The following is a 14,096-nucleotide window of genomic DNA, read 5'->3' as shown; positions in this document are numbered from 1 at the left end:
GTGGATGCACAAATTCGTGTTGGTATTTCTGCGTCGACGTTTACAGCTAGATCGACATGGTTGCCTTGTTGAGAACGACACGACTATCTAAAAACGCGAACTACATGTTACAATGACAGGCACCGGCGCCGGAGTTCACATTCGCCCAAGACTTTCAAGAGTTAGAGCATGCGCATCATACTTACATGTACTTCATTGACAGCGATGGGCGGTCTTGGCCGTTCTGCCAAGGCGTTGTTTTGATAAGGTTGCCGGCCTGCTATTCATCGCCTATTGCTGGAGCTGCCAAACGACTTGACGTATCAGCTGTGCCGCCTCGATGAACCGCGATTTAATAGGCTTCGGTGGCCAGTCACGAGCTGCGGTCGACGCATTGCGTTGAGTGCTCCGTAATTGGGGACTTGCTGCCCCAGGCATGATGGTCTGTCCACATTTAATCGCTGGACTGAAAAGGGATTTTTGTAGTTTTCGAGAGCTGGATGGGATCGTCAGATGGGGGGAGCTCACCACTCAAGTGTGGATACTCTTGGTGACGACCACCAGCAACGTGTCGGTGCTTATCGTGACCTCGCCACATGCATCTTGATGGCCGATGCGTGCCGAACCTCGAGGGTCACTCGGCAATTCGTCAGCAACTACACGCACGAGCAATGATCTCCCCCGAGGTGATGCAAGAACTACTTTCGGTGCGGCAGGTGCTGCACTACCTCCCGGAGTCTGCCTCGTCGGAGAAAGGGTGGACGCCACACGAGCAGCAACTCTTCTGGGTTGCACTTACGCAACACCCTGCGGGCCCCTGGACCACGATCGCCGAGTTCATCGGAACCAAATCGGCCCGCCAAGCGATGACGCACGGCCAGAAGTTACGGCAGAAACTAAAACGCTGGAACGAGCGTCTACGCAGCAACCCCACGGCGAGTTTGCTGATGGACGGAGTCAATGTGTCAACGAGCGCCGACGTTACGGTCACCGCTGGCATTTCGATCGAAACCATGTCGGCAATGACTGAGGAGGCAGCGACGGATGGAAACGTTGGCCTCTTACCTGCTTCTCCGGCGCATGCTGGAGAGCTACAACCGGGGTTGATAGTGGATGGGGTGAGCATCGTCGAGATGGATGGTCTCCACGTGAGTGACATCAGCATGCTGGGACCAAACTGTGTCATACGGCCCGGAATCGGGGCACCGCAGCAGCACCCGAACAGTACTGTGAACCACCACCATCTCTCAGACGATACTACTCGTGTAGTGGAACTGATGTTGTCCGAGTACTCTGAAGAAGTGACGGTGACGGACTTTGCAGACGACCCAGAGATTCTGCCTCAGGACCTCCTCGACGAACTGCTTGAGATTCTCTCTGACGACGAACTCAACGAGCTGAGCCATCACCACAACGCGAACATGGTGTGAGGCTTCACGTTCTAGAACTGGGGATGAAGCAGTTCTATTGTCTAGCTGTATGCACGGCGTATCGTTTGCATGTTGGTATCTTCGAGCTAGCGTCTTGAAATCGCGTGCTGTAGCGGAGGTAGCGTGCCGTTCTTTTAACATTCTACATTCAATTAAAATACACCGGTTAAGATTTCAAGCTCGGGTCTTTGGGGTCGTGGGCTCTGGCCCAACCACTGCTCTATCATTGGCTTGGAGTTGCCTTCGTCATGGGGGCGGTAGGGCCATCCTGCCATCTGCAGCCTTTCTTCAGCGCTGTGAGAGCAATGAACGCCAACCGTTAGCCGTTAGTGTCAAAAGTATCCTGTGAGGTGTGAGTGATGGTCATGAAGTTGAAGTTTTCACCGCACCCACTCGTATAAGTCATGATTTCTGTGGTCGACATTAAGTAAGATGAGATCCTTAACTTTAACAAGAAAAAGTATAGCAGAGCTGAACCCATTTCGGATTTCTGCAAGCGCTGCGAGTTGAGGTGACTTGCGCAAAGCTGACGGCGACTTGAGTTGAGGGTCAACAACGTAAAATTTCGCTTTGAGTGAATACTGCCCTGTGACGAACGCAGCATTGAGCCCAGAGCCCATATGAGAGACCACAGCACCCGCCCCTTCGTGCTCGCAAAATTGCATGTTGGTTATTTTCTGTGAGCAACAGACTACTGGCATTCCTGCTTGAACGCATTTGATGCGGGTTGTGCCTTGATGGTGCAAGTCGGTGAGGTGCCAATGAACTATGACCGTAGTACATCCGTTTAAAGATGGTTGGATGACCTCCGTATGAAACTGAGACCCAGTTGACGTGCTAGTGCCAAAACGACTTGTAACAGTGCCAGCCGAATGCCTTGCTCCGTGGATATTGGTTATCTGCTCGGCTTCTATCAGATTCCAAACACGCCATTACCCGGCTCCATGCACCGACTCAAACTGCCCTGATGTTTACTATGTAACTGTGGAGTCAACGAGTCGCGGAGTCGTCGCTGCGCCCTTCGTAATGCCACGTCCGGACCCAAAAGTTGGATTTTGTGGTTATTATGATAAAGCCGTAAACCAAAAAAATTAAGTCGGATTCTTACTGAGCAGCCATTTTGCTAGTCTAAAGAGTCTTTGACTATTACCATGCACTTGTCAATTTAACCTGTACCACACAACCTCAAGCAATGATCTCCAAGAAAGTTCACGATGAATTGATGTCGGTGCGGCGAGTGCTGCACTATCTACCGGTGTCGCCCTCGATCGAGTATGGATGGACGCCACAAGAGCGACAGGCCTTCTGGCTGGCGCTCGACCGCTATCCGAGAGGACCGTGGACGGCGATTGCCGAATTCATCGGTACCAAGTCGACTCGCCAGGCCATGACGCACGGCCAGAAACTGCGGCAAAAGCTCAAGCGCTGGGGGGCGCGTCTCCATCGTAACCCGGCAGCGCGCTCACTGATGGATGGAGTCACCACGATTTCAACTTCGACTGTTTCCACTGCTGAGGTTAGCGCTGCAGTGTCGACACCTCGGCCTCAAGCCCTAGTGGAACTCTCACGACGTGGTGCATCACCTGCAGGCATGAAGTCAGTGTCACCACGACCAAGAATGCGCCAAGACGAGAGTGCTGTTTGCCTCGTAGTAGAAGACAAAGATGAGAGGCTCCGCCAAGAGAACGAGTCATTCACCGCTAATTCTTCCATTGACTCCGTCGCAATGCAAGGCGAAGGCAAACGAGCGAGCTTAATCACTCAGGGAGGCTTGGTAGACACATCTTCACAACTGGAAATGTTGTTCGGCCAGGCAGCTGCTCCGAGCCGCCCTGCTGGAGCAGCCGTGCCAATAGATTTAGGCGAGACAAAACACGACAATGCTGGTGCCACATTATACCCGATCTGTGATGCTCCAGTTCCTGCTCGAAACCTGCTCGATGAGCTGGCTGACGCGCTTTGGAGCGACCACACTTGGGAGAGCAAGGAATCTAGCAACTGAAACAAGTCCACGAGGTGAATGTCTTTGCCAGTCATGAATGTTACGTAAGAGAAATATAAGTTACGTTCACATATCCACTCAGCAAGTAGCTTGGCGGAAATATATTGTTGTTCTTGGTGCAACGCTGCTGATGAATCAGACGTACGCTAATGTTTGTCGATGTCGGTGCTACTTTAAGTAACTTGCTTGGCTCAACACTGCATTTTTTTCTTCTTCTTACTTGCCTGACAGCTTAGACACTCAGACAGTATCACGCGTTGAATTATGGCGATGGAGTTCTCGTACCGCCTCCACGACTCTCATTTCCAGCTAGTCAGCTTTAATGGTGTTCTCCTGAAATTAGCACACGCAAACTTGGGGCCAAGCCTGGCCGAAGCATCCTTCCCAGTTGAAGGACCATCAACTGCCGCATACTTTTCTTTTTAGCTGGTCGCAGAGGGCTATGTTGCTGCCAGCTTAATCGTGCTGGCGCTACTCAGAGCGCTCGAAAAGGAGACCTGCGCTCGCTTGTCCACGGAGCGGTATGATCACTCACTCACTCACTCGCGAACAAGTGTTCGGTTTTCATACCATAAACAACGAGCGCAACGGGCAGTTCATATGGATACTTCGAGTCCTCTTTCGATCTGCACAAGCGTCCTGCACCAGTCATCCGTCATTTTGCATCCGCAACCTCTCACGTGATGACCTTCACCGAAGTAGTGAAGGAGCTGTTTTCGGGACGTCAGGTGCTTCACTACCTGCCGGCTCCGCCCTCGACCGACAAGGGCTGGCGTCGTTGCTCTTCTTGTGTTGAGAGAACCAGAAAAAGACCATTATCGAAATACCGTAAACCGTCAGTTCCGCTCCCAATAAAGTACAGCTGGCATGGCTCCGTCGTTCCAGGGCACCGCGTGGCTGCTGGTAGAGCCCAAGAGCACCTTCTACTCGCCCCGCTACAGCCAGGAGTCGCTATCAGTGCGTCTTCAATTGCTCCCATTCTGGAACGAGCCCCAGACCATTTTGCAATTGGGTCAAACCGAGTTCCTGGTGCTCAATGGTAGCCCCCAAGACGCCGCCAAGCGCAGCGGAGACCCAAAAGAGACCAAGAAGCTGCTGCAATTGACAGTGCGGCCACTGGACGACGTGAGACGCGCCCAATTGTACCAAACGGCGGCCAGGGCTCAACTTCTGGAGCTTTTCGTGGATGTGGAGCACACGCGCCAGCGGTTGCTGCGCTGCTTGAGCGAGCAGGAAGAGAAGGACCCGAGCAAGAAGCTATTGGATGAGGCCTTTGCGGCGTTGGAGAGAGCTCAGCAAAGTGGGGACAGGGAGACTGCTCTGCAGCTGTACAGGGAAGCAGAGAGAGGCTTCTATGAGGCTGAGCAAGTGCTTCCTGACGGCAGGTCGAGGGAGCTACTGAGGGTGAGAAGAGGAGACTTGCAGAGGACCATTCGAGGGCTGGAGAGGAGGGAAGAGGAAAGACCTGGCGCTATACAGCAGACACTTCCGGCGCCTCGTGTGGTGGAGGTGGCGACGGCACCGCCCGCAATGGATATCAGTGCGAGGTTGGAGGAGCTGCAGCGGTTTGCGGCGGAGCAGGAGAGTACTCGCATGCCACAGGAGAATACGACAGATTTGGCAGCTCGATTGGCGGTGTTGAAGAACGAAAAGGTTGGCCCTGCGCCTCTGGTGGATGATCTGGCGGAGAGGTTGAGGCGACTGCGTGGGGGCAATGGACCAGCTGCTGCGTTTGGAGAGAAGGTTGTGGACAGGAAGAGTGCGGTGGACAGCATTATTGAGCAGGTGACGGACGAGATCGCGTTGGGTATTGAGGATGAGGAAATTGATGTCGATGAGGAGCTGGACAGCGACAGTGTAAGAAGTTCCAAGAGCGCTAGTAGCAAGAGCAGTGAAAGCAGTAAGAGTAGCCAGGGGTCCGATGAGATATCGGGCACGAAGAAGAAATGAAGAGTGAGCGAAGAAATGGGAAGGTTTGCAGCTTACTAAAAATACGGTACGAAAGCGTGTGAACGCTTGTGTTGCTGCTTCGTTCTGACGCCGTAGTAACGTAGGACAGACCGAAATGGAACATGCTGTCCGTCTTGACGGCGAGAGACTTCTGTCGGTGCTCGAGTCGACGGTCCGCGATCTGGAGCTGCTAGCAACAGTTCCTGAGCAAGAGATCGCTAATCCAGACGCAGTGTTTCAGCCTGAAGTACGCGAGGCACTTCATCGTCAAGTATGATGCGCTGTTTCTCTGATTGACTTGCAGGGGCGACTCACACTTTCTTCAGTTTGTGATTGAAGGCGCGCTCCTCCATTTCTTAGCGCAGCAAAAGTCTGCAGGTGACGATCGTCCAGAGACCGAAGATGCTGATGGCGACGACAGTGAAGAAGAATTGCAGCATCATACTGCAGCGAACTCGCTCTTGTCTGGTCCGGTAGCTACGCGTCTGTTTCCTAAGAGTTTGCATCAACTGCTACACAAACTGAAGGTGCGCTTCTTGGACGTCAGTACTTGCTGCTCAACTGTCTGCTAACCATTTGTATCGCTACGTTAAAACCATGCTAGGATGACCGCACGTCTCGAGACGCATTGCGACAGCTCAGCGCCACCAGCGTGTCACCAGAAATCTCTCGACTCACACAGGCCTGGACACAGCTGATCATTAACACGGATACTGCGCTATCTACGAGTTTCGAGCAAGACGAGCGCTTCGCACTTACACTTCGTGATAGCATGCTGCGGCTACGTGAGGTGGAGGATGATCGTGACCAAGTCGCTTTCGAGCTTGTCCAGGCTCGCGAAGCACGTACAACTATGTCACAAAAGTTTACTGCTCAGCGGACAAGGCTCGAAGCTCAACTTCATGACACGAAGCGCGCCGCAGACAACATTCTTGGTCCCACCGCGCGCGACCGAGAGGAGAACCTTCAGGCGTCGCTGTCCAACTTCGAGGCACAGAACTCCAACGCACATGAGCAGCTTGAAGCAGTTCAGCGAACCGTAGTGCGAGTGACCCAGGCCAGCCAACAGTCCGAGACCGACGAGCGAAAACATACGCAGCACGACGCGACGGAGCTTCGTGAGCTCATCGGACGCTACGACGATGACATGGGCAAGTTGGATACTGAGATCGACGAAGAATACGCCGAGCTCGCTCGCCTGGACGCAGCAAATGCCAAGTTCGAGCTGTACTTCGCTCGCATCGACAAGAACCGCCGGAACCAGATCGAGGAGCAGCGCGCGATCGATCTCGAGGAGCGATTGCGCCGGAACCGTGACGTTAACCTGTTCCACTTCATTCTGAGGATCCAAGCTGTGGTACGAGGCTTCCTCGCGCGGCGGCGTATGCGTCTTGAAGCACTCCGTAAGCGAAGCAGGTCCAAGAAGAAAGAAACGAAGGGCAAAAAGCGACCAAGCACGAAACGAAAGAAGACTACCAAGAAGACCAGTGTCAAGTCCCGCACCAAGAAGCCTTGACGAGAGTGCGTATACCATTCGCGCCAGCTTATTTCTTCTTCTTCTTGCCACCGCCCTTCTTCTTCTTTTTCTTCTTCTCCATTTCGGCTTTCGCCGCGAACTCGGCGGCTTTGCGAGCTGCTAGCTGCCGCATTCGGTCCTCCTCGATCTTGAGCGCGCGTCGCCGTTCCTCTTCAAGCAGTGCACGGTCTTGCTCCCGTTCCAGCTTACGCTTGTCCATCCACTTTTCCTGCAGATAGAAACACGATAGCACAAAAGTCAGTTCTGGCCTTACCGAGCAAGTATCGACTTGTTGCCACCATCGTACATCTTCTAGTCTCTTCGCCAGTTTGTCCTGCCGCTCGCGCTCTTTATCAGCAGCGTTCCACTGCGCCTCACGGAACTTTTGCTGCTGAAATTGCGCCTGCTCGAACAGAACGCGGTTCTTCTTGAGCTGCACATCCAGTGCGACGGCATCAGATGTGCCGATACGGTTGTTTCCTACGTCCAAACACACCAGCGTGGTATTGCGAGCGAGACCAAGAGCTACCTGCTTGCCACCTTCCCCACCGAGCCGCGTTCGCCACAGATTGAGCGTACGCAGCGTCTTGTTCTTGCCGAGCATGTTCCCCAATGCCGCCACGCCTGAGAAATCCTTCTCTTCGTCTGTTAGCGGGTTACTCTCCAGGTTCAGGTACTCGAGGCTCTCGTTAGTGCTCAGCGCTTCAGCCAGGTCTTTCGCCGCCAATGGTCCTAGACAATTGCTCTCCAGCTCAAGACGTCGAAGTGATGTGTTGCGCTTGAGCAGCAGAGCTAGCCATTTTCCCGTTGCGTCGTCGAGTGCATTGCGGCTCAGGTTCAGCGACCGCAACGAGTGCGTGAATGCCAGAGTCTTGCAAAGGGCTCGAGCACCGATGCTGCTAACACGGAGATCTGCGTGTCTTGGAGTCTCGTCGGCTTTCGCGAGGCCAAGCCACACTTCAAGCTGCGGGTTCTTGGCGATCTCCTCAACTTCTTCACGCACTTCCTTCTCACGCTCCAGTCTCCGTCGATGCACAGTCTCTCGGAGATAGCTCTTTGCTGCGAATTGAACTTTTTGTTGCATGCGCGAGTCCTTCTCCGACGCGTGTTCCCGGTTGAACTCTTCCTGCAGTCGAGCCGCATCGTCATTGTAGAAGCCCTTGGGCTGGATGCCGCGATCGATCATCTGCACGCAAAACAAATGAACACACACGCTGCAGAATCACTCAATAGGGCATGTATACCTCTCGACGGATCTCGTTCTGCGCCAGGGCAAACGCATCGGGAGGTGCGCTATCATCGGGCGTTACTCGTGCCATGATGGCGTCTCGGTCCGCAGCCGACAGCCGCGAGACGTCAATGTCCGCATCATCGTCCAGCGCCGGCTCCTTTCCCCCAACGCCAAGTCCAGGCGTCAGGTCCAACATCTTGGGCGCCTGCTCTCTTCTTGAGGCGCCTCTTGCCGAATGTACTAGCAGGAGCAGTCGTCCAGCGTCCTTTCACAGAACAGTGTCAATCAGAGCACAGCAAGATATTCACGCAAGCCAATTCTGTATAGCGCAGCAGCGATTGCAGCTTCTTCGTCTATTTATCTCCCTTCATCAGCGTCGAGGCATGGTTACTCCTCCTGTTTCACAGTCTCCTCCTCGAGGGTGTTGGTACGCTTGGACATGAGGTACTCTGTCGATGGAGGGGTCGACAGCGGCGGCGGAATCTCCTCTGTCTCGTCCACGGCAGCAGCAACAGCCTCAGCAGCCGCAAGCTCAGGCTTACTGTCCGAGGAATCCGCTGCACCTTCAATGGCATTAGCCGCCGCCTCCTCCTCGATGGGGCCCTGGCCGAACTCGTTCGTGCGCTTGGCATCCACCGGGTATTTCCAGCGCTGGTAGAGGTAGATGAAGAAGATAAGGTCGTCGCGGAAGCAGCTCAGGCGGTGCATCCACGGCATCTTGATGACGAACGCGAACAGGTCGTCGATGAAAGTGTTCAGCGACTTGTATATCATGGCACGCCACGGCAAGTGCGCCACCGACTTGAGCTTGTAGTTGATGTACAGCTGAGGCGTCATCATGATGAAGCCGAACGCGTAGACAAAGCTCGTCAGACTCGAGACCACCCACGAGTACCAGCCCTTGTGCACGCCGTACGCGAGGGTGTAAGCAGCCTGGCCGATAATCAGCGGATACAGCACGTACGACAGGTGAGCCACGGCCACTCGGTCATGCTCGGCAGTCGGCGAGTCCTCGTAGCTTTCCACGCCCGACACGACGAGCTTGTTGTCCGCGTCGCGCGAGAACACAACAGCCTTTTTGATCTTCCACACGTCGATGAGCAGAGCAATCCCCGACTGGACCAGGATCAGCCACGACGTGTCGTTGTCCATCAGGTACAGGAAGATCACGAGCTGGAAGAACGTGTTGAGCGCGATCGTACGCAGCGACAAGCCCACGAGCGACTTCTGGTTCTTCCAGAAGCTCACGTCATTCTTGAACGCCAAAAAGTCGAAGAGCGAGTGCAGCAGCGACACCACCATCGTCACCGCCAGCAGGTAAGGGTTCGTCTCGATGAACATGCTCTTCATGTTGTCAGTGTCGCGTCTTGACGACGCCCCGGTGGCTTCCTGGTTGCGGAAATTCTGCTCCATCTGCGTGTACAGCGCGTACTTGTACATGGGCAGCGGGTAGAAGGAAATCTCGAGGGGCAGCGCCGTCAGCGTGTCATTGACCGGGATCAGGTGCTCTTCCAGCAGCCAGAACTCGTTCAGGAACAGCACGGGGGCGTACAGTCCGGCCTCGTTGTCCACGTCCATCTCCTCTGCCACAAAGGGCGGGGGCTGCTGCCGTGGCGAGTACGTCGAGTGGTCCAGCACCACGTTAATGTAGAACGAGGGTTTCCACATGGACACATAGTCAGTGTTGACAAGTTGCTCCGCTTGTTCTTGAGCTTCGTCTGCGTTTTCTTGGGTCTCCAGTAGGTTGCGCTTCTTTACGATCTTCGGCGGTGGGCGGAAGGCCGTGAGCTCCACCGAGCGGTGCACACAGCTCATAACGTCGAAGGAACTGTCCTCTGGGTTGGGTGAGAAGCCGTCCTTGGTCACGAACACGTGTGCAAAGAGCGAGCCGTTGGTCAGCAGATGATCGTCCACCGACACGTTGAGGCTGCGGGTCCATGCGCCGTCCTCGCGCTCGGTGTTGGGCGTAGCATCGTACGCGAGCGATTCCTGGAACCAGCGCAGCGTCTCGTGCTCCTTCTCGACGGCGGCGGCGTCCGCAGCGTCTGCAAAGGAGAAGTGACGCTCGGGCGTCACGTACACGCGGAGATTCACGGGGTCCCCCATGTCGAATGAGTTCCGCCAGAGCTGCACCTCCTGCGGGGAAGCAGATATGGGACTTTCTGTAGTGGCGACGTCGACTGCGTCCTGCGCGGCGGGGGCACGATGCTGCTGTTGCATGAACATGTTGGTGGCGGATGTGATGGCGTAGTAGATGGCCAGCATGCGCAGCATGGGCCACATGCGGTCCAGGAAAGACTCCTGCGCGGGCGCGGCGGCGGGGGCAGCGTCGGCCATGGCGATCAACGTGTTTTAACAGTGAAAGCGTGGGAAGGGAGAGACCTTGGGGATGATTGGATAAAACGTGATACAATTGAGTGGATTTTGTCCAATTGAAAGCGCTCCTGGGAGTGACGTACAAGCTGCGACTAGCAAGATAGTGCTGCAACAGAACGAATATGAAAGGCTTCTCTTGTCTTATGACGGGAAAAGGCTGAGGCTACTCACATACAAGGCATTAACACTACGGGACGACAGCGACACGAACCTCCTACCCAAGCTGCTGCTGCCGGCTAGGACAGCAACGCGACGCCGCCAAATCTAAAGCGAGGAGTGGCCGCTTGCTTGGATGCGTGTGCAGGTCCGCCGTCTGTCCTTCCGTTGCCAGCTTGCGACTTCGCAGGGATATATGCCACCGCCACCGCCGCTGCTGCTTGTTGCTACTACTTGGGGAGGTTAAATCCACACGCCTTCGTCTTCCTCTTCCTCCTCCTCCTCCTCCGAGTCTGAGTCTGAATCCGAATCCGAGTCGTCCTGCGGGTGCAGGCGGTCCACCATGGACATCCGCTCCTCCGCCTGACTCGTTAGTTTCTTAAATAAACTAATCTGCTCCTCGCTCAGGCCGTCGTCATTGACCTCCTCGTCGTCGTCGTCCCCGGACATGCTAATTGACATGCGCGCACGCTCGATAACGCTGTGAGCCTCGTCCAGCTGTCGCGCCAGCGCAAAGTTTTTCTCCTCGACCTCGCGGAGCACGTCCTCCTCGGTGTCGCTCATATGCATCTGATCCTCTGCCTCCTCATCCGAATTCACATCCGCGTAGTCGTTACCACCCGACGAAGATGCTGTCGCCTCGGCGGGTGAGCCAGGGGCAACCATTGCAACAGCCGCGGCTGTTGCTCCTACCGCTGCCACTTCGTAGTGATGGTCGGCGACAGGAGACGGCATCGGCTCTGGCGAAGCAGGCGGTGATACATACACTGGCACTGGAGGGGGCAAGCTTGAATCCGCGCTCACCGAGCGGCTCAACGCCAGCGGTGTGTCGATCTCGATCGGAGATGCAGAATTTGACTTCAACGGGCTGCCATGCCCGTTCGAGAATTCAGAGTCAGGGGTGGTAAGCAAGTTGCCCATCGACGAAAACGGTGCCAGTGCTGGGTGCCTGCTGTCGCCCGAAGTTTCGGCCATTGTGCGCGCGCGCTGGGCACTCAGCTTCTTAGCCAACCCAATGTTGCCCTCCGCACGCGCGCGTTCTTCTTCTTCAAGCAGCGCCTGAGCTAGTTCTTCCAGCCCACGACGCTCGCGCCGCGAACGATCAGCGTTGTTCTTGTGTAGTGGTCGCTCGGGCATCGTTGATCCGGAACGACGAAGTTCCTTGATTTCCATCAACTTACGCTCAGCTTCAATGCGTGCCTTTTGCTCCTCAGCCTCACGGTCTTCAATAGACATGTGGTTCACAGCCCGCGACGGTGCCTCCTCCACTTCAACCGGAGCAGGAGCTGGCGGTGCAACCTCCATAGGCTCTTCGACCGCCGGTGGTGCTTCGGCTTCCACCACTCGTGTAGGAGCTTCAGCAGCAGGCACCTCTCCCTCTGCGGATGCAGGGGCAGAGCCAGAAAGATTGAGGAACTTGTCCCAACAATCTTTGCAGTAAAACTCGCCGTCATCGTCCATATCTAGCTTGGATTCGTTTTCCGTGGCACCACACTCGGCACAGAACTTCGCCGTAGGCACGACCACAGGAATGCTCATCACATTCTGCAAGTCGTCCATAATCTTCTGCACGTGCTCATCTTCTTCGATCACAGGCGGCACAATGTCCACATCAGCGTACGAATCCCGCTTGAAGCCTGAGATGACGCCCGCCAGCTCGTGAATCACGTTGTTCTGGCGCTTCACAACTTCCTCAGGCTTGTGTCGCACTGCCAACGCCAGCACACGCTCGCGTGACTGCGCCTCGAGGATCTCTTCATACTTTTTAGCCTGGTTCTTCACCTTCTCTAACGCATCTTGTAGAACCTTTGCCTCCTGTTCTGCACGCGATAGCGCCTCCTTCGCTGGTGTGTTACGCTCCGCCTTAGCCTGGTTTGAAATGCAAAGCTTGGCCTGAACACGCAGTAAATGTGCCTCCTTCGTCCCGTCTTCAATAGCAGTAATAGGAATCCCAGCAAAAATGGCGTGGCCCAAGTCCGATCCCTGCGACGCTGCCACCAATTCCTTTGCTACGTCCAGTGGAATCCGTTTCTTCCGCTTCTGTCGTTCACGATCGCTGGGATCGCCGCGGTCAGTCCGTTCAGCCCGTTCGGGCTTCACCGGCGGCGGGCCCACAGGCTCAGGAGGAACCGCATTTTGTTCGTACAATGGCATGTGCTGGCGACTCGAAACCTTCGTCACTTCTCGCTGCGTGCTGGGGTTGGAGCGCACAGACGTCACTGAAGCCACTGACATCATCGATTCGCGGCGGTTCTTGCCCGGACGGAAACGCAGCACTGCTGGCTTCGGCGAATGCTTGAGCATCCTTAACGTATCCTGATACGCTTCCCCTTCCACAGGCGTACCGTTTACTGACACCAGTTCGTCACCCACACTGGCATTCTGCAGACCGCTGGCATTTCCCTTGCCCGTGAGCTTGCTAAGCACAGGCACATCACGGTGTCCAGGCTTAAGTTTGAGCCCCAGATCCCCTTCGCGCCACACAATGTCATACGATCCAATATCGCTCGGGATTCCGCTCACACTGCGACTGCCACCGGGGGATTCCTGCGACGAGCGCTTGCGCGAGATGCGACGCCCCATGCGCTTGAATTTGAGCACTGCGGGCTTGCGAATGGTCTTGAGGAGAGAAATAGTGCTTCGGAAGCCGAGCGACTTGGTCTCCTGACCATTCACAGCTACGAGCACGTCCCCCACCGTGGCTCTCTCCATCCCTGTACCGGCTCCTTTACCTGTGATCTTGCGGATGCAGGGAACGTGGCAGTCGTCGTCGTCGGGGCGGAGGATCATGCCCAGTGGACCCTCCGTCCACACAACCGTGTACTGCTCGCGTCTACGGGTCGTGGTGCTGGCGCTCGACGGCGACTTGCCCGACTCGGCCCATGTGGTGGTGGTGCCCGTGGAGCCGCGGCTGCGGCGCGAGCTGCTACGCGACGGGTCGCGATAGGCACTAGGCCCGCCGCCGCCCGGTGTGAAGGCACGCGGCACGCGGAAGCGCAGTGTGGCCGGGCGCGGGATCTTCTGCAGCGTCTCCACCACGTGGTCGTAGCCCTGGCGGGCCGTGTCCATGCCATTGATGCTCACGAGCATGTGGCCCACCGCCACTTTGGCCAGGGCGGCGGCCGAGTCCTGGCGCGTGATGCGGCCCACCACGGGCGGCATGTCTTCTCCCAGGTCGGGGCGCAGCGTCAGGCCCAGAGGGCCGTCGCCCCACAGGACCTCGTATTCCATGGTGTCGGGCGTCTCCTAGCGCGTCCTGCGGGCCGCAACAAACGACGAGTGGTGAGCCTCTGGATGCAGGTCGCTCTCGTGGCGACAAGTACGTACGTTCGAGCCGCTGGCTGCTGCTTGCACAGAGCCTCTGGGTCCGCTTGCTGCAGCGCTGCTGTAAATGAGTCCCCCGCCTGCTTCTCCAGCCGGAAAAACCTCGGCCGCGAGGTTTTAATTGCCGACAGC

The 14,096-nt window shown here is 56.0% G+C and overlaps 7 protein-coding genes across 7 annotated transcripts; 4 read left to right on the top strand and 3 right to left on the bottom strand.

Moving 5' to 3' along the window:
• Positions 1-650: 650 nt before the first annotated feature.
• On the top strand, positions 651-1,409 carry KRP23_9838 (uncharacterized protein; the record flags this gene model as incomplete). The annotated part of the gene is made up of 1 exon (XM_067895444.1): positions 651-1,409. The coding sequence occupies one exon, from the start codon at positions 651-653 to the stop codon at positions 1,407-1,409; it is 759 nt and encodes a 252-aa protein (XP_067741660.1).
• A 1,192-nt stretch (positions 1,410-2,601) lies between these two features.
• Positions 2,602-3,411, top strand: KRP23_9837 (uncharacterized protein; the record flags this gene model as incomplete). Its single annotated transcript, XM_067895443.1, has 1 exon — positions 2,602-3,411. One exon carries the CDS (start codon positions 2,602-2,604, stop codon positions 3,409-3,411), a length of 810 nt encoding a protein of 269 aa, XP_067741659.1.
• Positions 3,412-4,278: 867 nt separating this feature from the next.
• KRP23_9836 (uncharacterized protein) lies at positions 4,279-5,361 on the top strand (the record flags this gene model as incomplete). Its single annotated transcript, XM_067895442.1, has 1 exon — positions 4,279-5,361. One exon carries the CDS (start codon positions 4,279-4,281, stop codon positions 5,359-5,361), a length of 1,083 nt encoding a protein of 360 aa, XP_067741658.1.
• A 115-nt stretch (positions 5,362-5,476) lies between these two features.
• Positions 5,477-6,877, top strand: KRP23_9835 (uncharacterized protein; the record flags this gene model as incomplete). Its single annotated transcript, XM_067895441.1, has 3 exons — positions 5,477-5,608; positions 5,688-5,888; positions 5,966-6,877. 3 exons carry the CDS (start codon positions 5,477-5,479, stop codon positions 6,875-6,877), a joined length of 1,245 nt encoding a protein of 414 aa, XP_067741657.1.
• A 28-nt stretch (positions 6,878-6,905) lies between these two features.
• KRP23_9834 (NLR family CARD domain-containing protein 3) lies at positions 6,906-8,304 on the bottom strand (the record flags this gene model as incomplete). Its single annotated transcript, XM_067895438.1, has 3 exons — positions 6,906-7,106; positions 7,185-8,063; positions 8,122-8,304. 3 exons carry the CDS (start codon positions 8,302-8,304, stop codon positions 6,906-6,908), a joined length of 1,263 nt encoding a protein of 420 aa, XP_067741656.1.
• A 191-nt stretch (positions 8,305-8,495) lies between these two features.
• On the bottom strand, positions 8,496-10,445 carry KRP23_9833 (Cleft lip and palate transmembrane protein 1-like protein; the record flags this gene model as incomplete). The annotated part of the gene is made up of 1 exon (XM_067895437.1): positions 8,496-10,445. One exon carries the CDS (start codon positions 10,443-10,445, stop codon positions 8,496-8,498), a length of 1,950 nt encoding a protein of 649 aa, XP_067741655.1.
• Positions 10,446-10,883: 438 nt separating this feature from the next.
• Positions 10,884-13,871, bottom strand: KRP23_9832 (uncharacterized protein; the record flags this gene model as incomplete). Its single annotated transcript, XM_067895436.1, has 1 exon — positions 10,884-13,871. The coding sequence occupies one exon, from the start codon at positions 13,869-13,871 to the stop codon at positions 10,884-10,886; it is 2,988 nt and encodes a 995-aa protein (XP_067741654.1).
• Positions 13,872-14,096: the final 225 nt, after the last annotated feature.

This window comes from Phytophthora ramorum, assembly GCF_020800215.1.
Source record: "Phytophthora ramorum isolate Pr-102 chromosome Unknown Phyram_PR-102_s0009, whole genome shotgun sequence".
NCBI classification, from domain to species: Eukaryota; Oomycota; class Peronosporomycetes; order Peronosporales; family Peronosporaceae; genus Phytophthora; species Phytophthora ramorum.
Note: the sequence above shows the minus strand (reverse complement) of the source record. Positions and strands in the feature narration are given on the sequence as shown.